Source organism: Natator depressus, chromosome 2 (genome assembly GCF_965152275.1).
Source record: "Natator depressus isolate rNatDep1 chromosome 2, rNatDep2.hap1, whole genome shotgun sequence".
In the NCBI taxonomy this organism is placed as follows: Eukaryota; Metazoa; Chordata; order Testudines; family Cheloniidae; genus Natator; species Natator depressus.
In genome coordinates, this window is record NC_134235.1 from 10,600,162 (window position 1) to 10,626,222 (window position 26,061).

General features: G+C 40.6%; 1 protein-coding gene across 4 annotated transcripts in view; it reads left to right on the forward strand.

Annotated features, from left to right (window-relative positions):
• TRAPPC9 (trafficking protein particle complex subunit 9) overlaps positions 1-26,061 on the forward strand; it is an 806,604-nt gene that overhangs the window by 409,055 nt on the left and 371,488 nt on the right. For all 4 annotated transcript variants that reach the window (XM_074943804.1, XM_074943805.1, XM_074943807.1 and 1 more), the window contains one exon: positions 21,660-21,813. In XM_074943804.1, coding sequence (XP_074799905.1) covers positions 21,660-21,813 — 154 coding nt within the window. The remainder of the gene's footprint in view (positions 1-21,659; positions 21,814-26,061) is intronic.

The following is a 26,061-nucleotide window of genomic DNA, read 5'->3' on the forward strand; positions in this document are numbered from 1 at the left end:
GTTGAATTTCATCTGCAATATTGTCGCCTAGTGTCAAGGTTCCTTCCCCACTCTGAACTCTAGGGTACAGATGTGGGGACCTGCATGAAAACCTCCTAAGCTTACCTTTACCAGCTTAGGTTAAAACTTCCCCAAGGTACAAACTATCTTACCTTTTGCCCTTGGACTTTCGCTGCCACCACCAAACGTCTAACACCAGTTACTGGGAACGAGTCCATTTGGAAATGTCTTTCCCCCCAAAATCCTCCCAAATCTTACACCCCCTTTCCTGTGGAAGGTTTGATAAAAATCCTCACCAATTTGCATAGGTGACCACAGACCCAAACCCTTGGATCTTAAGAACAATGAAAAAGCAATCAGGTTCTTAAAAGAAGAATTTTAATTAAAGAAAAAGTAAAAAGAATCATCTCTGTAAAATCAGGATGGTAAATACTTTACAGGGTAATTAGATTCAAAACATAGAGAATCCCTCTAGGCAAAACCTTAAGTTACAAAAAGACACAAAAACAGGAATATCCATTCCATTCAGCATAGCTTATTTTCTCAGCCATTTAAAGAAATCAGAGTCTAACGCATATCAAGATAGAGTACTTACTAAGTTCTAAGACTCCATTCCTGTTCTGTCCCTGGCAAAAACATGACAGAGACAGAGGCTTTGTTTCTCCCTCCCCCCAGCTTTTGAAAGTATCTTGTCTCCTCATTGGTCATTTTGGTCAGGTGCCAGCGAGGTTATCCTAGCTTCTTAACCCTTTACAGGTGAAAGGGTTTTTCCTCTAGCCAGGAGGGATTTTAAAGGTGTTTACCCTTCCCTTTATATTTATGACACCTAGTCACCCAGTTTTGTGAGACCCCTTTGTACCTCTTCACAGTCAGCTGTGGATTTAAGTATCTTGAGTAATTTTGTACCATGTGGAAATTTTGCCACCTCACTATTCAGCCCCTTTTCTAGATCTGAGATGTTGAACAGCACAGGTCCCAGTATAGGTCCTTGGGGACCCCTCTATTTACCTTTCTCCATTGTGAATATTGTGGCCACTTATTCTTACCCCTTGTTTCCTATCCTTTAAACAGTTATTGGTCCATTTAAAAAAAAAAAAGAAAAAAAAGAAACCTTCCTTTCTACCCCATGATGTGAAGGAAGAGAATGAGATTGTCTGATGTACTTAAGGAGAAAGGTCCAGGTGTTGCAAATGGGAAGAGATGAGTGGTTAGCAAGGTGGTTATTGTTAAATTAAGCTTGAGGACGGACTACAGAAATTAAAAGTGTGTCAAGCTCCAACAAGCTAATTATGACTATTCCCAATTGTGTTTGGGTGGTGGTGGGAATTAGGAAACAATTTATTTATTGATGTAAACACACCCCTATTTCTGCTGTTAGGTCTGAATGTATAGGCCTGATCCTGCAAACACTTTACCAGAGTGTCTGCCATTGAGGACACTGACATGCATACCTTTTTAATAGAGGTCTGGCTATACCTGTCATGGTTTCATACTAACATAGCTACTCCTTAATGGCTTTTCATTTTAATAATTCTAAGCACGTTTTCCTTTCATAAACTGAGAGGTGCTGTTTAAACGCCAGTGTCATGACATCTGGTAATGTATATTCAATTCATCCTTTTGGTTTGCAGTGAGAGAAAATATACTTTTTGGTTGCACTGAAACCGCCAGTCCCTTGATTTTGGAACATATATAACCTGTCATGCCTTTGAAAATTCATTTTGGCCTTTTTCACAATGACTCTAATTCTGTCTCCTGAAAAAATTTCATTTAATTACACGCATAACACAACTTTCTTTAATTGGGCTCTCCTACATTGTTTCTGCCTAGTAGATGATGATTTAGCAATTTCCAATTTGTGTATCCCCTAGGTAAACTAACTCATGTTAAATGGGAATAAAAGCCTCTCCACTACTTTCTCCTTGATTTACTGCTTGGTGCTTTCTCTCTCTTTATGCATTACTCTGGAAAGATAAGAATATAAATTAGACTGAAAAGAAAACAAATGACAAAAGACCATGTGGTGAAAGACTGGGAAATGGTGAGAGAACTGTAAGCAGTGGAAAGGGAAATTATTTGTTGATAAGTCTTTGAGAAAGAAAGCAGGCCATATATGTTTTTGGTTTTGTACATTTTTGATTTTGTTACATTACTTAGAGTGGGAATTTTATATTTTAAGGTTTGAAATGGTAATAAATCAGAGCAGGAGTAGGAAACACCAAAATTAAGAAGTGGTAAGTATCAGATAAAACAAAGTCAAAGAAACTGGATGAGACATGATCTTATTATTTATTATGCTTTTGGAACATTTTGTATTTGACATATAATATCATTTCATGGCTGAGATACTTTTCAGTTGTAGGCACCAGTCTCTGGAGTGCAAGGAAAGAATGCTTTGGTTTTAATACTGCTTATATTTTGTCATACACAAGAAATTAAGTAAGTAATACTAAAATGTTTGCGTTGCAGTATTCCTGTTTGTTTAGTATCTAATACATAAATCCAACTATATATCAATAGACCGACAATATTACCTAATAAGTTAGATGATTTGGGCCAGACTATATGAACTTTTTGTAGAGTTGTTACCTCAGTGTCCTTACACATTTTATTTATCTTTGTGTGTGTGTGTCACATTCTTTGCATTGTAGATGTAAAACAAACATCCAACAAATCAGGTACATCTTTGGTCCTGTGGATGTTTGATACCAATATGTAGCACTTACATCACACTTCTCTATTTTCCAAGCTCTTAACAGATATTGACTGAGCAAACTTCACAATGCTCTTGTGAGAGACATAAGTATTGTTGTTGGCATTGATTTGGTGTCCCTCACCATTGTATATGGGTGCCTTATCGGTCTTTAAGGTAGGCACTGTTAGCCCCATTTTACAAATAGAAATAGAAGCAGAGAGGTTGTGAATTGTTTAATGGCACAGAGAAAGACAGAGTCACAGCACAGATTCACTCTCTGGAGTTCTGCTCCCACTGCAGCCCTCTCTCTTAGAAATATTGTATAGTCTCATTTTGCATGAGATTAAATGACACACAGATTAAAGCCTTATGGTTCTTCACAAAAGAACTGAGTTTGGCACTCACAAAGATAATTCACTTCATTTTCAATACTACTCCTACAAGCAAAAGCAGGGTACATATGGTAAAATAGCTCTAATACGACAAGGAAAAAATATTGGTGTAATTATTAATTTTGAGTGGGAATGGACTCATCAATATAGTGTTCCTAAATATTGATATAAATCATATTTGTAAACACATCAAGCCCTTAGAGCCCCAAGAATATTTTCTCATTACTCGCAACGTGGCATCAAACATAGACCATACATATGTGCTTTGTGACAAAGTTCCTCCTCTACCTTGGTGGGTCTTGTGCTTATTGGCGGATTTGCTCGCCTTGGAGCTTCACGGCAGCCCTCAGTTTGGCTGTTTTCGTGAACCCACAGTCCAGGTCAACTCCTCCTGTGTCTGACCAGGAGTTGGGAGGTTTGGGGGGAACCTGGGCCTGCCCTCTACTCCGGGTTCCAGCCCAGGGCCCTGTGGAATGCAGCTGTCTAGAGTGCCTCCTGGAACAGCTGTGCGACAGCTGCAACTCCCTGGGCTACTTTCCCATGGCCTCCTCCCAACACCTTCTTTATCCTCACCATAGGACCTTCCTCCTGGTGTCTGATAATGCTTGTACTCCTCAGTCCTCCAACAGTATGTGTTCTCACTCTCAGCTCCTAGCGCCTCTTGCTCCCAGCTCCTTACATGCACACCACAAATTGAAGTGAGCTCCTTTTTAAACCCAGGTGCCCTGATTAGCCTGCCTTAATTGATTCTAACAGCTTCTTGATTGGCTGCATGTGTTCTAATCAGCCTGTCTGTCTTAATTGTCTCCTGAAGGTTCCTGATTGTTCTGGAACGTTCCCTGTTACCTTACCCAGAGAAAAGGGACCTACTTAACCTGGGGCTAATATTTCTGCCTTCTATTACTCTCCTGTAGCCATCTGGCCCGACCCTGTCACAGCTTTCACTGCATACACAATGAGATGTATTTCCTGGGGAAAGAGATTGAAAGTCTCCCAAAATTAAGTTTCAAATGCACATTTTTCAATTTAAATACTGAAGCCTGTAACTGCAGTTCTGTAACATGTTGCACCTGCTGCACAGCTTCTGAATTTGCCCATTTTTCCAAGAGAAGTTTCTGCCAGTAGAAATTCCCTCCTCCTACCCCCATTAGCCTCAGAGATGGGTAGGTGGATGTATCTTTGTCTGGACCAACAGGAGAGAGAAAACCCTTTAAAGAATATACCTGCCCCAATTTTAGGCAACTAGACTCCTTGTGGCTTAGAGGGGGAGGGCCTATGTGGTTTATTCTGATTTGCTGGACAAAAGGGTACAAGGGTATAAGCCTTTCCCCCCCAGTCCTGAGGTGTCATTCTGCCTTGGGAAGGAAAGCTCACTCCACTCCCACCTTGGGATTAGAATAGGGCCCTTGTTTTGGGTCTTCCTCTAGTCATCATACTATTCATCATTTTGGGGCTGGAAAGGAATCTTTCCCTAAATGCCACTTTGACCTGGGCAGTGAAGGTTATCTCGACTTCCAGCAGCCCAGGACCCAGTTGGGAGGGTGAGTTGTAAAATTCATTTTGTTGCAACTTGGCAGGTACCCAGTACAGGGGGCTCTGTAGGGGTCTGGTTCCATGATAAAGAGGAATTGGAAGTGGATAAGGATAAGCATTTCCAAAAGAAACATCTCCTGGGGTTGGGGTTCCTAATGCCTGGTGCAGTGAGGAGACAATCCTCCTTCCCCACCCCATTAACTTTTGGACAAGGAGAGGTTGTTGGTGTCTCAGTAATTGTACTGGGACCAGGTTAATGGGGAAGACTGATGGTAGCTCTCCATCAGGTGGAATGGATTACAAAGGAGGGATGAACTGTGGCCTAGTTAAACCATATTTCTGGTGTCTTGTCCTGTGCTGTGAGGGAGAATGCTTTTCTTTTTTGGATCACAATAACTGTTGAGCTTTTGAGTCTCAGAGTGTAAGCATTTCACAACTTACTGTGACATTGCATCCTTGTTCACCAAAGCTCCCTGCTGGAAGAAAGGGAAGATCTTCACAGCACACGGATGACATATGGGAATTGGAAGGAATATGGAAGTAATTCAAGGAAGTAATTCATATGCTTAGGTTGAATCTTGTAGAAATTGTCTGAGGTGTGGTCTAGGGATTTACACATTGGAAAATAACAGAAACAAATTAGCTATTGTGGAGTTGACGGGTAATTTTAAACTGTTGGACACCAATTAATTTTGTTTTCAAAATTACTAAAAATATTTAGTTTAGAGAAACAAGAAATGCTAGGTCAGCTCTTACTAGTTGTTTCTCTTACTGTGAATTCAGGGGTGTGACTATTACTATTTTAGTCACAGGGGTTCTTATATATACCTTAGGGGATATAATGATCAAAGCCAAACAAAATATCACATTTATTAACCATGACTATTTTATTACTAAGAAAGGAAAAGAAAAAAATTAAACTAAACAACATAAATGACCAAACATAAATGATAAACTGGCTATGTCCATTGCAGTGTCTTTCATACGCCTCTCTGTGGAGAGCTTTAACAGAATTAACACCCTTGAGACTTAACCACCTCTGAGAAGTTCATTGTTTGGTAAATTAAGTTCTCTGAAAACATTCACTCAATGTGCAGGGGCAGTCAAAAAAGTGAACAGAATGTTGGGAATCATTAAGAAAGGGACAGATAATAAGACAGAAAATTTCATATTGCCTCTATATAAATGCATGGTATGCCCACATCTTCAATACTGCATGCATATATGGTCGACCCATCTCAAAAAAGATATATTGGAATTGGAAAAGGTTCAGAAAAGGGCAACAAAAATGATTAGGGGTATGGAGCATCTGCCGTATGAGGAGAGATTAATAAGACTAGGACTTTTCATCTTGGAAAAAAGACGACTAAGAGGAGATTCAGTTGAGGTCTATAAAATCATGACTGGTATGGAGAAAGTAAATAAGGAAGTGTTATTCACTCCTTCTCATAACACAAGACATATGGGGGTCACCAAATGAAATTAATAGGCAGAAGGTTTAAAACAAACAAAAGGAAGTATTTTTTCACACAGTGCACAGTCCAAACTGTGGAACTCCTTGTCAGAGGATGTTGTGAAGGCCAAGACTATAACAGTGTTCAAAAAAGAACTAGATAAGTTCCTGAAAGATAGGTCCATCAATGAGTATTAGCTAGGATGGGCAGGAATGGTGTCCCTAGCCTGTTTGCCAGAAGCTGGGAATGAGCTACAGGGAATGGATCACTTGATTTTCTGTTCTTTCCCTCTGGGGCACCTGGCGTTGGCCACTGTCAGAAGACAAGATACTGGGCCAGATGGATCTTTGATCTGACCCAGTATGGCTGTTCTTATGTTTCCGACTTCTGAGGCTTGGCAGGTTGAGAGGCATGAGAGCAGTGCTTCATTGAGCTGTGCCAGAAAGCTGGTACATACTGCTCATCCCAAGGAGTAATTGTTGAACTGCTTACAACTTTATTATTTTTAATTTGTTCGCCTCAAATTTAGCAAAGATAATAGTCTTCACTGAGGAAGCATTTATATCTGAGTTAAGGCTAACAAAAATAAGAAGGGAAATTGTTTCAACAGTGGGAGCAGAAATCCCATTTTCACTCACTGGTATCTTTTTAACAACCACTTTTTGGGTTGAAATGATCCAGGTTGTTTTTTTTTGGTAACAGTGAATTTTTTGGTGAGTTTGAGCTGAAGCCCTTCAGCCATTTTTGAACTATGGGAGAGCAAATCAAAAACAGTCACATTTTTATTTTTTGTTTTAAAGAGGACTACAGCAAAATTGACTGATTTGAAATTTGTTTTAGATGCTGCTGTGATGATCCTGGTACAAATGCTCAGAAAGGTAGGTAGACAGATAAAAACAAGGGAGAACAATGCCAAACACCTACTATAGTATGTTGCTTTCACTATGTTAGTTCACTGAAATAAATTATTATTGAATATAACCCTTAAAATTCAATATTATTTTTCATAAGAATGGTTGAATTTCTAATTTACAGGCATAATAAAGTCTGAGGCTGATGGGTCTTCAGTTTCCATTGCTCTTTTCCTTGAGAGAGCCAATATGTGGGAATGGATACTGGATCGCTTAAAAGGAGGACAACTGGCAAAATATTTAGACATGCTAAATTTTAAGTGGGAAGTTAAAGCAGTTTTCTGTTGGCTTCAAAAGAAATAGAAATTTGGCACAAATTCTTGGGAAGTCTGGGGTTGTGCCCAGCTTCCATATCTGTGTAGATCTCAGAAGTATAGTAAAAAGACAAATTAAGGAACTAGTACAACACAGCAGTATACTGGGGAAATATTTAAAAGTAAATCAATATATAATTAATCAACGACAAAGTGAATGTAATCTTAACTCTGCATAGTGCTGAATCAGGAATAAAGGCTGCCATAGGCTGAGTGATATTAAAAATAAAGTAGCACCTTATTTTATTAAACGCTATCTTCTGTAGAGACCGTACGTAGAGGCTATAAAATAAATGTTCATCAGCAGAAATTTAAGTTATTACAGATTATTGGGGAAATTTAAGACAATGTAGACTTTCAAGTTGCTCCAATGCTTTACTGTAGATTTTGCTCTGCTGAAGTGTATCTTAATTATATCGGTTTTTAAAAATGCATTTTTGAATTGGTGTTATTGTGAGTCCAGTCATAAATAATGCTGTCTATGTACACTGTTTTGGGGAAAATAAGATTTTGTGTGTCATGCAAAAGTTTGCGTGAGAATACGTACCTCTGTATGTGTATGTCAATATAAAAATGTGTGAATATTTCTTAGTAGTAGACTGTGGTGACTTATATTTCAATAATTCATGGCAGATTACTAATTTGCAATGGAACCGGTATACTCATAATTTTTTACATATTATTTACTGAGGCCCAAGCTTTGGTAGTCAGACTTAGTTTCCTTGGGACTCTACTCACAGTAGTAAATCCTGTGTGTGGTAGTAAGTAATTGCAAAATCGGGTCCTGTAGATCAAACCAGTAGGTCACAGGAGACCACTAGGAGGCTAGGGACATCTGTGCTGAGGCCCTACCCGTCTGTACAAGTCCTGCACCTTGGTGTCTCCTCCCCCCACTCTTTCACAGTGTAGTTCTGGTAGAGTTGCACTGACAGAGGTACTGCAGCTGGCATCAAAGGACCTCCTTTCTCCCACTGCGCCCTCCCCCTAAGATTTCTACAGTAGAGAGACATGAAAAGTTAATATAGTTTCCACTTAACCTGCCCACCCACTCTCATCTCCTTGCAGTTTCTCAGGTTCTTGGATATGTAAAACTCCTTCTGATGAGACTGGAGAAAGTGGGGACAGTGCTGTGGAGACAGCTGATTCCTTTCCCCCCTTTCATATGTGAGGAATATATTACATGAAGAATATGGGGACATGATTGAGCTGGATCACATTTCTTTAGCACTTTACCGCTACGCTGCACTGTTTCATTAATCCTCACAACATCCATGTGAGATAGTTAACTTTACTATTTCCCTGTTTTACAGTGATAAGACATAAGACGCAGATTAAAGGGTGTACTCTCAAAGTCCCTTCTTCAGAGCAGCCTTAACCTTTAATATAGGACAAGATCAGAAATGAGGATATTTGTAGACTAATCCAGCAACAGCCTCAATCAGCAATGGTTTGCTTTTGCTGGCTTTCTTGCTAAGGGTGTATTATTAGGATGGAATACCAATGAAATACAAAGCATGTTTACCAAGTTTTGTTGCTATATGGCCAGTGATCACATGATCACCAAAACCTTCAGTGGTATAATATAATCACCACTGATGGACATAAATTAAATATCCCACAGGCTGCCTTAAGGATCTAGCTAGAAATCAATGTAGGTGGTGCTCGATTTGCAAGTAGTCCATGTGCGGTTGGGATTTGCCATGATGATGATAACTTTTGATATCTACTATTTTTTTTGCATATAGTTAGTGTTGGTTTTAAGTGTAGGAATTTTAGTTAGCATAGTTGTGTTGTTCAGGTAACTTTAAGTATATATTTTTCTTGTTACTCAGTACTTATCTTCAGTCTTCATGGCTGAACAGAAGTCACACAGTTTCAAATATTCTCCTTCGTGTGACATGGCCATTCCCTTGAATGGTGGCTGCACAAAATATTCATTTTGTTTTGGTGATGGGACATATTTCGAACACATGCTCAGTTTATTTCTTTTCACAGCAAACTAGATATCTAGATGGGCTAGGTTAAAACTATTTCTATTAGATAGATCAATGAGACCAGCCTCAAATACTGGTGTAGCGCAGATTAAGCTGTCTCAGAAAAGTCCTTCTCTAGTTCTGGTGCCTATAAGGTTGGTCCCATCCCTGTGTGGTAAAGGCTCAGGTGCTGAAATCGTTGGGTGGGGATAAGTCCCATCCTCATTCCCCTGAAGAGCATAAAAGGAGGTCACCTCCTTAGGCACCCCCCAAAAAGAGAATTAAATCTCTTCAGAGACTGGATGAAAAAGGTATTCAAGGTACAAATGTAAGATCTCTGACCCCATTAAAAAGACTTTATCGTTATTGATAGCCTTGGTACTGTACAACGTGACACTGGTCTGGATGCCTTCAGTATTGACTCGGCCAGCACCAACTTCTACAGCACTGAAAGACTTAATAATCTTTGACTTTCCTGATTCCCCATGACTTGAACAGACACAGAGAATTCCATTATCACTACCGAGCAGTTCCTTACTCAGGGACACTCTCCTACCTGGAACACCTTTAAAACCAGTTGTCTGTGTCTGGGAAGAATATTCTTTCTCATCCTCTTTAGTGGATAGTAGTGGGGTTCTCCATCTTACTTTCCAGCATATTTTTCTACAGGTCCATATACTAGGACCCCGCCTCATTTTAGTAGCCATAGAGAACACAGAGGGACTCATGCGTCCTGGTGTCCACCACCTTGGCCTAGAGCACATTTTTCATATGGAGAGTAATCATGGTCATGTTGGGCTTCTTAATATCTGAGGAGACTGGTGTCAGCTATGCAGTCTACAGTCTACCAGGATAGAGAGAGAGCAGCAACCTCATACCTTTCCAGCACAGCAGCAACTCCACTCATCTGAGAATGAGCAAACTCATCACACTGATCTTTCTACATCAGCATTATCAAAGCTGTAACTCCAGCAGCAGCAGTACCTCCTGATGATTATAAAACATTTTAAGAGCTTCTAAAAAGACTGGTTGAAATGCTGAAAATTCCAGTAGAGGTGGTGAGCAAAAAATCTTACAAATTACTGGAAACTTTACACACCTCATTGCCAGACAGAGTGGCAATGCCAGTTAACGAAGGCCTTCTAGAGTTGCCTTAACTGCAGTGGGAACTTCTATCGCAATCCCTGTGACATAAAAGTAGGCAAAATATAACAAGTCCAGGCCCTGGGATTTGAGTATTTTTGTGTATAGTCAACACCTTTTTCTCTTGTCATTGTGGTGTTGTGTCCAAGAATGTATTAAACAACACAGTTATAAGTATACTCTGAAACAAAAGGACCAAAGAGATTAGACTTACTCGAAGAAAATATATTGTTCTGCAAGTTTACAAATGAGAATTTTGAATGATCAAGCTTTCTTTTCAAAAATATAACTACCAATGTTGGCAAAGGGTTGCCAGATTTTTTTGATAGGATCCCACAAGTGTTGAGAGAGGAGCTGCAGTTGTTAACCAATGAAGGACAACTAATCCTGAGAACAGGTCTTTAAGCCACTATATATGTATCGGACACTGTCAAGGTTCCTCCCCCACTCTGAACTCTAGGGTACAGATGTGGGGACCTGCATGAAAACCTCCTAAGCTTACTTTTACCAGCTTAGGTTAAAACTTCCCCAAGGTACAAACTATTTTACCCTTTGCCTTTGGACTTCCACTACCACCAACAAACGTTTATCTGGGTTTATTGAGAAAATGGTGTTTGGAAATGTCTTTCCCCCCAAAATCCTCCCAACACTTGCACCTCACTTCCTGGGGAAGGTTTGGTAAAAATCTTCACCAATTTGTATAGGTGACCACAGACCCAAACCATTGGATCTTAGAACAATGAAAAAAGCATTCAGTTCTTGAAAAGAAACATTTTAATAGCAGAAACAGTAAAAAGAATCACCTCTGTAAAATCCGGTTCTTAAAAGAAGAATTTTAATTAAAGAAAAAGTAAAAAGAATCACCTCTGTAAAATCAGGATGGTAAATACCTTACAGGGTAATGAGATTCAAAACATAGAGAATCCCTCTAGGCAAAACCTTAAGTTACAAAAAAGACACACAGACAGGAATATTCATTCTATTCAGCACAACTTAATTTCTCAGCCATTTAAAGAAATCATAATCTATCGCATATCTAGCTAGATTACTTACTAAGTTCTAAGACTCCGTTTCTGTTCTGTCCCCGGCAAAAGCATCACCCAGACAGACACAGACCCTTTGATGTTCTCCCTCTTCCCAGCTTTTGAAAGTATTTTGTCTCCTCATTGGTCATTTTGGTCAGGTGCCAGTGAGGTTATCCTAGCTTCTTAACCCTTTACAGGTGAAAAGGTTTTTTCCTCTGGCCAGGAGGGATTTAAAGGTGGTTACCCGTCCCTTTATATTTAGGACAGACACCATGGCATGTTCAGTGGTGACTGTCATAACAATGAGATGTTGGCTTCAATCATCTGGTATTTCATGAGAGGTACAAAATGCTGTAGAGGACTTACTCTTTGAAAGAATCAAACTTTTTGGTTCAAAAAACAGATGACACCTTGCACATCTCAAAAGATTTTTGTTAAACTTTAGGATCATTGGTAGTCTGTTCCCTGCAACTACAGAGAAGACAATACTAACAACCTCAAGCAAGGCAACCTTCTAAGCCTTTTGCATACTCATACCAAAGGCCTACATTTTCATAAGAGACGTCCATCTGCTTCTTCTGCATCCACTTCTTCGTGATTGTTTCTGAGCAACAAAAAACAACCTCTTAAGACTATCAATTTGACCCCCAATATTTGTATCTCTAATTCTGAATCTGATTTCTCAAGATGAAGTTAGGATCCTTCCTCTAGGCTATCTATCATCCTTGCATTTTACAGTGACCATATGGAAATGGAAAGGACTTGCTCTAGGGTCATCCAAAATATTTTGACCTCATAAAAGATTCAGCGAGATTTGGTTATAATGCTAAATAGAAGAGATTTTTCCTCTGGGCTGAAGATCACCATATTTCACCATTTTGAGCAGACGTTCATTTTATTTCAGATTACCTACTCTCCCTGAAGTCAACAGCTTTCTCAGTTAGTTCTGTGATGGTTCACCTGACTGCTACATCTGCTTTCCATCCATATATTGAGAATTATACTGAATTTTCACACCCCATGGTGGCTAGGTGTTCAATGGATTTAACACAGGTGTCCCCTCCAATTAAACTATGTCTGTGCTGTGAGCTAGGGGTGTGATTCCCCCGCTCACGAGCACGTTTGCACTAACTCAGGATAGCACAAATATAAATAACAGTCTAGCAATGGAAGCATGAATAGCAGTAGTGGAGTCATGGATTACCTATGCCGAGTACAAACCTGCCTGAAACCCTTGGTACGTACTCGGCATGGATAACGCATGCTTCCAATGCTGCTACCCATGCTGCTATGGCTACACTGCTATTTATACTAATGCTAGCTTGATGAGGGCTAGTACAAGTATGTATCGTGAGCAGGGAAATCACACTCCTGCATAGTGTAGATATAGCCTTAGAGAACTTCATCCCTCATGGTATTTGTAGCAGTGAGTCACATGGTTCTATCCTGTGAATGATTAGCAACATGTTCACGTCAACATCCTTCCATGAGAACCTCTTTTCTAGTTGCCATTGCATCAGTGCAGAGAATGGGAGAGCATCAATCCTTGACAGCAGGCCCACCAGATGCTGATTTTCGTAGAGAGAAAATCTCTAAGGACTCAACCTAGTTTATGCCAAAAGTTGTATCAGTTTTTCATAATAATCAGACTGTTAATTTAGCTATTTTCATTTAAAAATCTCATGCTCATAGCATGTAAAAGAAATTACACCCTTTACATGTATTACGATCCTTATCCATTAATTAACATAGAGCTAAACTATTTAGAATCTCATCTAGACTACTCATAGTCTAAAATACTGAGAGGGTAAAAGGGAAGACTATTTCTTCCTTAAGAATAGCTAAATCAATCTCTGATTGTATCAGACATTATCTGGTTGCTAAACAAGATCTTCCTGTTCAGATCAAGGCTGACTCTACTAGAGCTCATGCTGCTTGGACAACTTCTTTTAGGAATGTTCTAATTCTTGAAATACATATAGAAGCCAATTGGCACTCAATTCATACGTTTACAGAGCATTATGCCATAGGGGAGGCTGCCAAAGCAGATGCTAGCTTTGGCAAAGTAGTTATTTAATCATTATTCTCTTGGGACTCCAATATCCCACCTCCATTGAGGTCTCTGCCTGGGACACATCAGGAGTGTAATACACATAGATAATTACTTGAAGAAAAAGAGGTTACTTACCTTGCAATAACTGGTGTTCTTCGAGATGTGTTGTTTATATGTATTCCACAGCTTGCCTTCCTATCATACCATATTGAAGGCTATAATCATTGGATGTTTATTTAATGAAGGAGCTGATATTCATTTGCCCCACTCCACCCTTTTATGCCCTCAGGAGGAAGGGGCACAAGGACAGGTAGGATACAAGTGTGAACCAGTGGGCATTGCTGATCAAAACATTCCGATCTCTGGCACTGGGGGCACACTCATGCCAGGAGTACAATACATATAGACAACATATCTCAAAGACCATCAACTGCTGTATGATAAGTAACTTCTTTGTTTTGTACATATACCCTGCGTTGTGACAGAGAACAATTTGGAAGCATAAAAAGATAAATTAAAAAATCAGAAATTACATGTGCAGTTTCTGAAAATGTTCATCAAATGGCTAGCATTCCAATAAGAGAGTTATGAGGTGCTACATATAGTTAATGGGTAAGATAATCGTCTAGGTTCTAGGAAAATAAATCCTGATCTGTCAGTAATCCAAATATGGTTTTGACATTGCTGAATAGAGATCAGATATTCATTTATATATGTATGCATCTTCACTTAATATAATGCTAACGCTTTTCCAAATTTCCTAATTAAGTGAATGAGCTTCGATTATTAGCTTCTCATTCGCCACACTGGAGAATGTTTGTCTGTAGAGTCTGGTGTCCTAATACGTAAATTAAATAGCAAAATCCGTATTTCCATAAATAGCTAACACTTTTCCAGTGTGGCTTTTGTTATGAAAGGATAAGCCATTTAAATGGTCAAGTGAAAAAAGGTAGAGGTCGGAGCTAATTTGTTATCCCTCTCCATTTGCTATTTAGGGCTCCTGTGTCTGGGTTGAGGAACCTTTAGACACAACAATCACAGTATCCATAATATAATCTGCGTCAAGTTGAGCATTTCAATAGCTAACACTCTCTTAATGTGGCAGCATTTTTAGATATTACATTATATACAGTGGAACTATTCTTTCTTAGCTTGAATTTTTATTATTTGAAATGATTTGGATCAGATATGTAGATGCCAGTGAATTTGAGACTTCAGCATTATGGGTTAACTTATCTTCCATTTCAATTATTTTAAATAAATACTTAAGCTATAAGTGCAGTTTTGTGAATTTAATTGACCTTTCAAAGATGAATGGAAAAATTATCTTTCCCTCTGCATAGTTCAGATGTTAACGCAGTCCTTTTTTCTTCATGAAATCAGTTGTGGGCTAGGAGGGAGATCATTCCTGTGGGCTGGCTCAGTCATTTAGTTTTACCGTTGAGCTCTCCTATAAAATATGAACTATGGATTTTTTAATAATTAAAAAATAGAAATCAACATGATGTACATAAATTTAGAATAGTAGTCTTACTAAATATCAATGATTAAATGTAAAGGGGGCCAATTTCTGGGAGTCTTTTTCTTATATAAAGAGTTTTATATAAAATGTAAAATTAATTAGAAGGATGTCAGCTTTTCTGTAAGGCATTTTCTGTCAGGCATTTTTTTTATTGCCTTTGTTTTCAACCATTGCAAAATTTCTGTGCCAGTTAGAAAGGTAGTTTCTAATTTCTATTGATTCTATTTTCACTATTTTTATGGAAAATGACAGATACCATAGGAATGTATAGTGCACACTGGGTCTTACAATACTAATATTTTCATTTTACTTCAAATATTTATTTTTTCAGTAAAAATCTGCCTGTACTGTGCATTTGGTTCGTGTGGCAGACAGTAATATATCAATAAAGTGGCAATGCATATATAGGAAAGTGAAATGTCTTATCACTTTTGTGCGAGTTGGTTTACTGACGTTTAACTAACTACTCTCTACAGTTTTGGAAGGTTTGTTATATTTTCCTTAAGTAACACTGACAAGTGCCATGGCACAGACCATGCAGATATATCCATGTTGCACATGAGCTGATTTTCATTTCCTAGTCATTCATTTAATTTATATTTGACTAATTTGCATCCCTGTAATACTACTTTATCATCTGAGCAGCTGTCAAAATAATGTGGACTTATTTCATGACTAAAACCAGTAGCTTCAAAACATGAATGTTTCATTATTCATGAAAACTGTTGTCAATTCATTCTTCTCTCCCTCACCAGCAAGGTTATCCTTAGAGAACTAAAAAGGGGAAAAAAATCTGTTTCCCATGTGCAGTGTTGGCCATGGATATTGTTTTACATAATGCAGTATCTTTATGCAAATATCTCATGAGTTATTAAAACCTTCTCCTCTCAGAAAATTGAATTGCTCATTCAAGGTAAAGTAGGTTGAAATGAAATTCTAGTTCCTTTTTTCAAAGCAGGTGTACATTTTTTTAAGTCCTGGGATTTGGGGGTCTTGTTAGCTTCACATTTCAGATTTCCCCTGAACTGTGGTTACTGTTAAGGCCATGATTTCCTGTATAGCATAACTAGGCTTGGAAGGATTAAATTTTTGTTGTTAAATGTTGGTAAACATCAATATCGCCATACACACACAAACCAATGAAAACATATTTCCATTGATGAAAGTTGAAATTTAAAGATTGGCAAAGTAAACAAAATGCTGCTTGTGAAATTCAGAGTTTGATTTAAGGATATTTACTTTGTATATTTTGATATATAATGTTAATATTTGTTTTAACTGTTATAAAACTTTATTTTTTTGAATCACTGTGTCTACTGTCATTAGATAATTGACTGACCCACCCCATAATTTCCACAGCTGAGAAAATGTATATGGATACAAATGAATATGTATATGGATACAAATAGAAAAAATTATTAAAAATTAAGATCAATTAAAAAATAGTCAATTTTCAGTCAATTAAAAAAATAGAATTCTGCCAAGCCTAAGCATAACCTTGCAATCTGGGCCTTTTGTGCAATAGCTTTTGACAAAAAATGAATAACTGCTCTACAGCCATTTGTTTCCTCTTCTTGTTCGTACTTAGGTACTAGTACGCCTTACAAAAGGCTAACAGATTTTGAAAACAAAGAGGGACAGTAGTGCAGTGACTCTCACTGTAGATAGAAATGATAAATTAAGTAAGGATTCCAAATCTAGAATTAGAGAAAAACCTAGATACAGTAGAATGTGTCTTAGGCCATGTCTAGACTATGAAAATACTCCGATTTTACAGAAGTCGATTTTTGGGAACAGGTTGTATAAAGTCGAGTGCATGCGTCCACACTAAGCACATTAATTTGGCGGTGTGCGTCCACAGTACCGTGGCAAGCGTCGACATTCCGAGCGGTGCGCTGTGGGTAGCTATCCCATAGTTCCTGCAGTCCCCGCTGCCCATTGGAATTCTGGACTGAGCTCCCAATGCTTGATGGGGCCAAAAATTTGTCGCGGGTGGTTATGGGTAAATGTCGTCAGTCAACCCTCCCTCCCTCTGTGAAAGCAACAGCAGACAATCATTTTGCGCCCTTTTCCCTGGATTGCCCGAGCAGACGCCATACCACGGCAAGCATGGAGCCTGTTCAGCTCACCGCAGCAGTTATGACCATTGTAAATACCTTGCGCATTATCGTGCAGTTTATGCAGAACCAGTACCTGAAAAACCAGGCGAGGAGGCAACGGCAGCGTGGTGATGAGGACATGAACACAGATTTCTCTAAAACGGTGTTCCCCCGCAATTTGGAGATCATGGTATTACTGGGGCAGGCTCATGCCGTGGAATGCCGATTCTGGGCCCGGGAAACAAGCACAGAGTGGTGGGACCGCATAGCGTTGCAGGTTTGGGATGATTCCCAGTGGCTGCGAAACTTTTGCATGCGTAAGGGCACTTTCATGGAACTTGTGACTTGCTTTCCCCTGCCCTGAAGCGCAAGAATACCAAGATGAGAGCAGCCCTCACAGTTCACAAGCGAGTGGCAATAGCCCTGTGGAAGCTTGCAACGCCAGACAGCTAACGGTCAGTCGGTAATCAATTTGGAGTGGGTAAATCTACTGTGGGGGTTGCTGTGATGCAAGTAGCCAACACAATCACTGAGCTGCTGCTACCAAAGGTAGTGACTCTGGGAAATGTGCAGTTCATAGTGGATGGCTTTGCTGCAATGGGATTCCCTAACTGTGGTGGGGTTATAGACGGAACACATATCCCTATCTTGGGACCGGACCACCAGGGAAGCCAGTACATAAACCGCAAGGGGTACTTTTCAATGGTGCTGCAAGCACGGGTGGATCACAAAGGACGTTTCACCAACATCAACGTGGGATAGAAGTCATAGAGTCATAGAATATCAGGTTTGGAAGGGACCTCAGGAGGTCATCTAGTCCAACCCCCTGCTCAAAGCAGGACCAATCCCCAATTTTTGCCCCAGATCCCTAAATGGCCCCCTCAAGGGTTGAACTCACAACCCTGGGTTTAATAGGCCAATGCTCAGACCACTGAGCTATCCCTCCCCTTGGGATGGCTGGGAAAGTTTCATGATGCTCGCGTCTTCAGGAACTCTGGTCTGTTTAAATGGCTGCAGGAAGGGATTTACTTCCCAGACCAGAAAATAACTGTTGGGGATGTTGAAATGCCTATAGTTATCCTTGGGGACCCAGCCTAACCCTTAATGCCCTGGCTCATGAAGCCATGCACAGGCACCCTGGACAGTAGTAAGGAGCTGTTCAACTATAGACTGAGTAAGTGCAGAATGGTGGTAGAGTGTGCATTTGGATGTTTAAAGGGTCGCTGGCGCAGTTTACTGACTTGCTCAGACCTCAGTGAAACCAATATTCCCATTGCTATTGCTGCTTGCTGTGTGCTCCACAATCTCTGTGAGAGTAAGGGGGAGACGTTTATGGTGGGGTGAGAGGTTGAGGCAAATCGCCTGGCCGCTGAATATGCGCAGACAGACACCAGGGCGGTTAGAAGAACACAGCAGGAAGTGCTGCGCATCAGAGAAGCTTTGAAAACCAGTTTCATGACTGTTGTTGTTGTCCAAAGTAGTGTATTTAATTCTTTATTAATTAATTTTCCGTAGCAGTCCATTTCAGAAATTGCTTCTTATTCATGATACTTTGACAGGAAACCTGTTTTATTGGATCCAGGAAAACCCATTTCACACGACATTCAGAAAGGTGTAAATGCTTGTTTTTTATCTAATTGTTGTTTATAGTTTAATATCTGATTGTTTAGCACACACTATACTATAATATTTTGTTTTCATGGCTCACCATATGTTTGTTAAAGTAATTATTTTACTAATTATTTGTTTGTTTTACTATTACCATAAGATGTTACAAGTAGTGCCTGAGATGCGTTGAGAGATGCTGAAGCTATGGACTTCATAAGTTTTGCTTACAAATGTATTAATGTACAAAATCTGCCTGGCTGCATGGAAATTGGGTACTTTTGCAGTTATCTCATGTGCATGAGTAAATGTGTAGGTTTTGCATTTACAAAATGTGTAGGTTTATGTTAGGAAATTTGTGCGTGTGTGTGTGTGTGCGTGTGTGAAGCTACTTTTGGCATAGTTATATTAAACAGCATGTCCACACCCTGGAGTCTCTTATTCATGTTATAAAGTGACTTGTTGGGGTGCTGGGTCCTCATTTGTTCATCTATGTGCAGAGGCATGTCAGTGTTTAGTGGCAATTTCATCAGGGGTGGGGATCCTTTTTCTATCAGGGACCACTGACCCACATAAAAAATCAGTTGTGGGCCACACACAGCCCTGGGGGGGGGGGGAAGGGTGGAAACTCGGGGCTTCCCCTATGATCCAGATTGGGGCCAGAAATGAGAGGTTCAAGGTGCAGGAGGGGGCTCTGGGCTGGGGCAGGCGGTTGGGCTGTGGACACCGGCTGGGGGTACAGGCTATGGCTTGGGGCTGGTGCCAGGGGTTTGGGATGCATGAGGGGGCTCTGGGCTGGGGCCAAGAGGTTTGGAGTGCAGGAGCAAGCTCAGGGCTGGGGTGGGGGTTGAGGTGTGGGAGGTGGTTTGGGTTCTGGGAGGGAGTTAGGGTACAGGACGGGGATCAGGGCTGAGGTAGAGGGTTGGGGTGCAGGGTGCAGGCTCCGGGAGGAGGCTTGGGTTTGGGATGCGGGGTTCTGACCTGGGGCAGATGTTTGGGGGTTCAGGTGGGGATGCAGGGTCTGGGAGGGAGTTAGGGTATAGGAGGGGGTTCTGGCCTAGGGCAGGGGGTTTGGGGTGTGGGCTCTGGCCAGGCGGCACTTACCTGATGTGGTTCCTGGTCAGTGGCACAGCGGGGCTAAGGTAAGCTCCCTGCCTGTCAGTGCTCCGCACTGTTCCCAGAAGCGGCCGCCATGTCTGGCCCCTTAGGTAGAGGGGCCAGGGGGCTCTGCACAGTGTGTACTGCCCGTGCCTGCAGGTGACAGCCCTGTAGCTCCCATTGGCCGGGAACCACGGCCAATGGGAGCTGCAGAGCCGGCGCTGGGGGCAGGGGCAGCGCATGGAGCTTCCCTGATTGCCCCTGCTCTTAGGGGCTGCAGGGACATGCTGGTTGCTTCTGGGAGCTGCATGGAGCTTACTGAACTTTTAATGGCCTGGCAACCATAGCTTCCCCCCGCAGTGGGGTGAGGCAGTGCTCGCGGCTCCAGCCCTGCAGGAGGGCACCGAGGCTTGGGGCTTCTGGCCCATGGCGCAGAGAATTGCCACAGGCTAGATGAAATGAAACAGTGGCCATAGGTTCCCCACCACTGTTTTTAGTTATGAGTTTCATAAGTAAAATATTTGAAGGAAACAAAATTTAGAAATTTCCTTTGCACAATTTGTAAACATGTCAAAATTAATTTCAGGGACAAATGTTTACATTCCTACAATTTTTTTTCTTGTTTTGGTTTTCTTTTACATTTACTTTGATGCTACATGTGGTTGAATTGCTAAAATGTAATTTATAATGTTTTCTTACTAGCGTACTCATATTTTAAGCAGGTTGGATTTATTTAAATCAAAGTGATGCAAATCACCAATTTTAATTATGGTTTAAATAAGCAACAAGAAAGCTTGATTTAAATAATTTTTTTAAACTTTTTTTTTTGCATGTGCACATTTTAGTTACTCTCCTAAGAAAGATTGAGTGTCATGGTTGATAACCATTAAAGCATGTTGATTTGCTACTAAATATAGCCTTTACATTAAGTTAGGTGCTTCCTTTTGCTAACTGAGAGGATACACTAAGTCTATACATTTTTATTTAAGCAGTTATATGGCTTAACTTTCATTTATTCATGGTCTTAATTTCTACATTTTTAGTATGTTAGAAAATGAATAACACATTTCTTATTTACTAAACTTTTTTTTTTTTTACTGGTGATTTGTGTCAAGCTCTATTTGGATGGAAATTCAGTGAAAAAGCACAAAACAGCATTTTAATTTTTTTAAATTAAATAATACAACCTTAATATGTTGAATACCTAGAAGAAAACATTTATCACAACATATGTTTCATTTAAAGCTAACTGATTTATTAAACAAGCAAGTATTAGTAGATCTCATCCTCTCTCATTTTTGATTCAGAGACTGAAAGAGGAAAACAAGATTTCCTGGGTTTTCAACTCCCAGTTGGTTTCTTAACTTTGAATTAAGTCATTGAACTGAACTAAAATAAGTTAAAAAACTGAAATGACGAAATTATTATCTCTGCTGAACTAAGTTTTAGGGGTGTAACTGTTTGTCCAAATATTGTTATTGCATCCTATGTATCTTCATCACTTTGGAAAAGTAAGTCCTGCTGGTAGGTTTTCCGGTGGCAGGTTTGTTGAGCTTTTGAGGAGCCCCAGTGAAGTGATCAGGTTTCAGGGATGAAGGAATACCCAGTATTTTCTTAAGTTACAAATATGGATCTTTGATCATAACTTGCTTTCAATATTCTGTACCATAAATCATAATATTAATGCATCATTGTGATCCAGATTACTCTGACTGAAGCAATATATAACACCTTTTTGTTTGGTTTGGTTTGGTAAAGGTCTGTGAAATGATCTGCGGGAGACATTCCCACAAAATTGCTGTATTGACGATTCTTTTCTTTTCTTCCTTTTTTTTATCTCAGTATGGCTATCCAGGTTGACAAGTTTAATTTTGAGAGTTTCCCAGATTCCCCTGGTGAAAGGATACAGTTTGCAAACCCAAAGCAACTGGAAGAAGAGAGACAGCAGGCAAAAGGGCTGGAGATCAACAGCAAGTTAGACGTTTGCTGGAAAATTATATCCTTTAATACATGCTTGATTTATATCTATATCAGCCTTATGACCCATTTTATTTTATAATTTATATCACCATTTAATGAGGTTACTGAAAGGGAAAACAACTAGAACTTAACATAATTATAGACTTCTTAAAATTAATTGCACTACATTTTATTTAGATTTTTCACAATGTTCAGGTCTTAATATAATGGTTGTCTTAATCTGAGTCATATGGGCATGCTGCAAATCCTGTCTCTTTTCCCAACTTTTGGGGAAAGCAGAAGAGCAGTGAAGGTTGGTGTTATATAAAGTTAGATTAGTTCTCTCCAAAAGCAAAGTCTGCAAAGTGGTAATGAAATCATGATTTAGCCTTAAAAATGCTGAGAATATTTTTTAAAGTTATGCTTAGAATAATAGAAATGTAGGACTGGAAAGGACCTTGAGAATTCATCAAATCCAGGCCCAGGCACTCAGGCAGGACCAAGTAAATCTAGACCATCCCTGATAGCTGTTCATCTAACCTGCTTTTAAAATCCTCTAATGATAGGGAGTGCTCCCTGGAAGCCTTTTTCCAGAACTTAATTACAGTTTTTCTCCTAAAATCTAACCTAAATCTCCCTACTGCAGATTAGGCCCATTACTTTTTTGTCCTACCTTCAGTAGACGTGGCGAACAATTATTCACTGTTCTCTTTATAACAACCCTTAACATATTTGAAGGCTGATTTCAGGTACTCCCCCTCAGTCGTCTTTTCTCAAGGTTAAATTTGCCCAGTTTTTCTAACCTTTCCTTATTAGTCAGGTTTTCTAACCCTTTTATCATTTTTGTGGCTCTCCTCTGGAGTCTCTAAAATTTTTCCACATCTTTCCAAAAGCGTGGTCCCTGGAACTGGACACTTCCACTATAACCTACAGATCCTTTTCAGCAATACTTCCACCGAACCAGTTTTCCCCATTTTGCAGTTGTGCATTTGATTTTTCCTTCCTAAATGAAGTATTTTGCACTTGACTTTATTGCACATCTCTCCCTCCCCAACCCTTCTTGGAGTGGTCTGTTTCATTATAGACTTATTTTGTTCTGGGGCTTTGGCCCTTTAAGGTTCCCTAATAATATGCAAAAAGAACAGGAGTACTTGTGGCACCTTAGAGACTAACAAATTTATTTGAGCATAAGCTTTTGTGAGCTACAGATGATTATAATAATAATACAATAATAATAATACATTACACATATATAGTGCCTTCCATCCAGAGATTTCAGATGCTTTGTCATCACTAATTATTGAAAATGCACAGAACAGCTGTGACATGGGTTCGCAATAGTATATATTTCTAATGATGATGAGTAAGCTGAACCACAGTAAATTGAAAATGACTTGCCATAAGAAGTCAGAGGCATAGCCAGAAATAGATACCAAGAGTCTTTATGCAAAGTTCCATGTCTTGCTCATTCAACAACATTTCAAAAACAATCCTTCCTATGAAAAATTTCTGTTCAACCAAATCTCCCATATCATATTGCTAATAGATTCAACCTTCTGGCAGCTATTAAAATATTTAAACACTTCCTGATAACATGGATGAGAGTCTTGCACTGGAATTGGGTGACATGCTGTAATAATCCTAGTGCCCTCATCTTTTTGATTGTTATTGAGCAGCAGTATTAAAGTACATATTGCATACTGCATTCTTTATTTAATTGCAAAAATATATCAAATAATTTTCTGATCGGCAGTTGTTTGACTTGTCTAGGTAATGTCCCATTTGCACTTCCTTCCTGTAGTGATGTGAGACTCACCTCTGCGGCGCCTCCTGCTGGTTGTCCAGGCAATTATCTCACCAGCCTCCAGAGCGCCTGTTGCTGGCACCCCCGTGCGCCTTTCCCTTGGGTGCTGCCCCCTGGCAGTACCCCCACAGTCTCTGGGTGTCCCCTCCCAGGGGAGCCCCCAACCCCCTATCCCCACCTCGCCTCAGTATATGGCTACTGCAGGTCACCATCTAGCCCCCACTCACTGGGGCAGACTGCAGTATATAAGCCATTCATCATTGGCAAAAGGGGGGTTTGGACCTGCTGCCTTTGCCTATCCTGGGCTGCAGCCTCTGCAACCCCAGTACCTGTCCTGGCCTTTATCAAGACCTGCAGCCTGGGGGTTCTCCAGACTGGAGCTCCCCAGCTCCGCTATCCTTTCCCCAGGCCTGCTCCACTCTAGGTACCTTTCTTGGCTCCCAGGCAGCCAGGCCCTTCTCCCTCAAGAGCTAGAGGGAGAGTCCTCTCAGCTCCTGGCTTCACTGGCCTTTTATAGGGCCAGCTGCGGTCTGAATGGGGCATGGCCGCAGCTGTGGCTGTTTCCCAATCAGCCAAGGCTTGCTGCTTTCCCCAGCAGCAGCCGTCTCACAGCCTCAGCCCCCTCCCAGGGCTGGTTTCAAGCCCTTCAGGGCACGAGCGAGTGACCACCTCGCTACACTTCCCCACCAGAACTAAAAAAAAACAAAGACACAGTTGTCTGAATATTCACCTATGAAAGAGGTGATGTGACCTGCATCTGAATCAGGCCCTGATTGTGATAGACGGGACTCTGAATCCACGTGGAGCACCCCTCCAGCAAATTTTTACTCAAAGCACAAGTTGGGTGACAGACATCACAGTTCATCTTCTCAGTCAAATTCAAAGCATTCCAAATGTTCCTCTACGTCTCGGTCTCCTTCAAGAAAATCTTCCTCTAAATCTCTGGTATAGGTTTGAAGTCTCACAAATCTAAACACTCAGTGGCCTTGTCTGAGATGGCACTGTTGGGTCCATGAAGATTGGTGTTGTCACCTCTGCCAACTCCTCCTGCCTCTTCTCAGCTGATTCCGTGTGTTTCAGCACCATCAGCACTAATACGCTTCTACTCTGCATGCCTTCTTGTTGGCAAAAGATCTTTTTTGTCTTTCCCCACCTGATTCTCCTTTGATGCAGCCGTGTGCATTGTTTACTCCATTGACACACCCAGCACTGTCGGCCCACTCTGTTACACTGGCACCAGTGGCACACGGGCACTGACAACACACACTCTGGTTATGTCTTCACTGTTGTCACCGACTTCATCACCTTTCTGACTATCCTAGCCATTGCCTGTTCTTGAGCCTTGTTGATCTCCAATGCGAAGACCACCTAGGACCCCACTGAGAACTGCTCCTCCCTATTCTGAAGAGGTTTGTTTCTTCTTCAGACTCTGAAAGGGAAGAGCCTGTTTCTCCTTCCAGGTCTTCCAATACTTGATGTAAAGATCAGGATTGGATTCCCTACAGGGAGACTCCAGCTTGGGGTGCCCCATGGATGACTCCATCTATGCCATGCCCTCCATAGCCTTATTGGTCTTGGGCTGACCACAGAGATTCTAGAACTGTGTTTCATTCACTTTCTAGGAGGAAGTCTCCTTCTTCTTTATTGCAGGAGTTATCTTCTCAGCATCCTGCTACTGTTCCTCAATTTGCTGTGCTGGACCCAGTGGAGGACAGAGAATTATTGGAGGAGTCATTAGACATTCCTCTCCACATTTCTTCAACGTATGAAGTGGTTATTCTGGAGTCAACACCTCTCCCAGAGAAGACTTCAAAGTTTTCCAGGATCTCATGGGGAGGGTGGCTACCTCTTTAGGGGTCCAGGCGAAGATTGTATAGAGTCCACACATCCTTCTGGATATTTTACACACTCATACTCCAGGAAGGGTTGCCCTTCCTGTGAGTGAAGACTTACTAGACCTAGCAAAGGTTTTAGAGTAGCAGCCATGTTAGTCTGTATCCACAAAAAGAAAAGGAGGACTTGTGGCACCTTAGAGACTAACCAATTTATTTGAGCATAAGCTTTCATGAGCTACAGCTCACTTCATCGAATGCATTCGGTGGAAAATACAGTGGGGAGATTTATATACACAGAGAACATGAAACAATGGGTGTTACCATACAGACTGTGATGAGTGATCAGGTAAGGTGAGCTATTACCAGCAGGAGAGCGGGGGGGTGGGAAAAAACCTTTTGTAGTGATAATCAAGGTGGGCCATTTCCAGCAGTTGACAAGAACATCTGAGGAATAGCGGGGGGAGGGAGGGGTGGAATAAACACGGGGAAATAGTTTTACTTTGTGTAATTACCCATCCATTCCCAGTCTTTATTCAAGCCTAAGTTAATTGTATCCAGTTTGCAAATTAATTCCAATTCAGCAGTCTCTCGTTGGAGTCTGCTTTTGAAGTTTTTTTGTTGAAGAATTGCCACTTTTAGGTCTGTA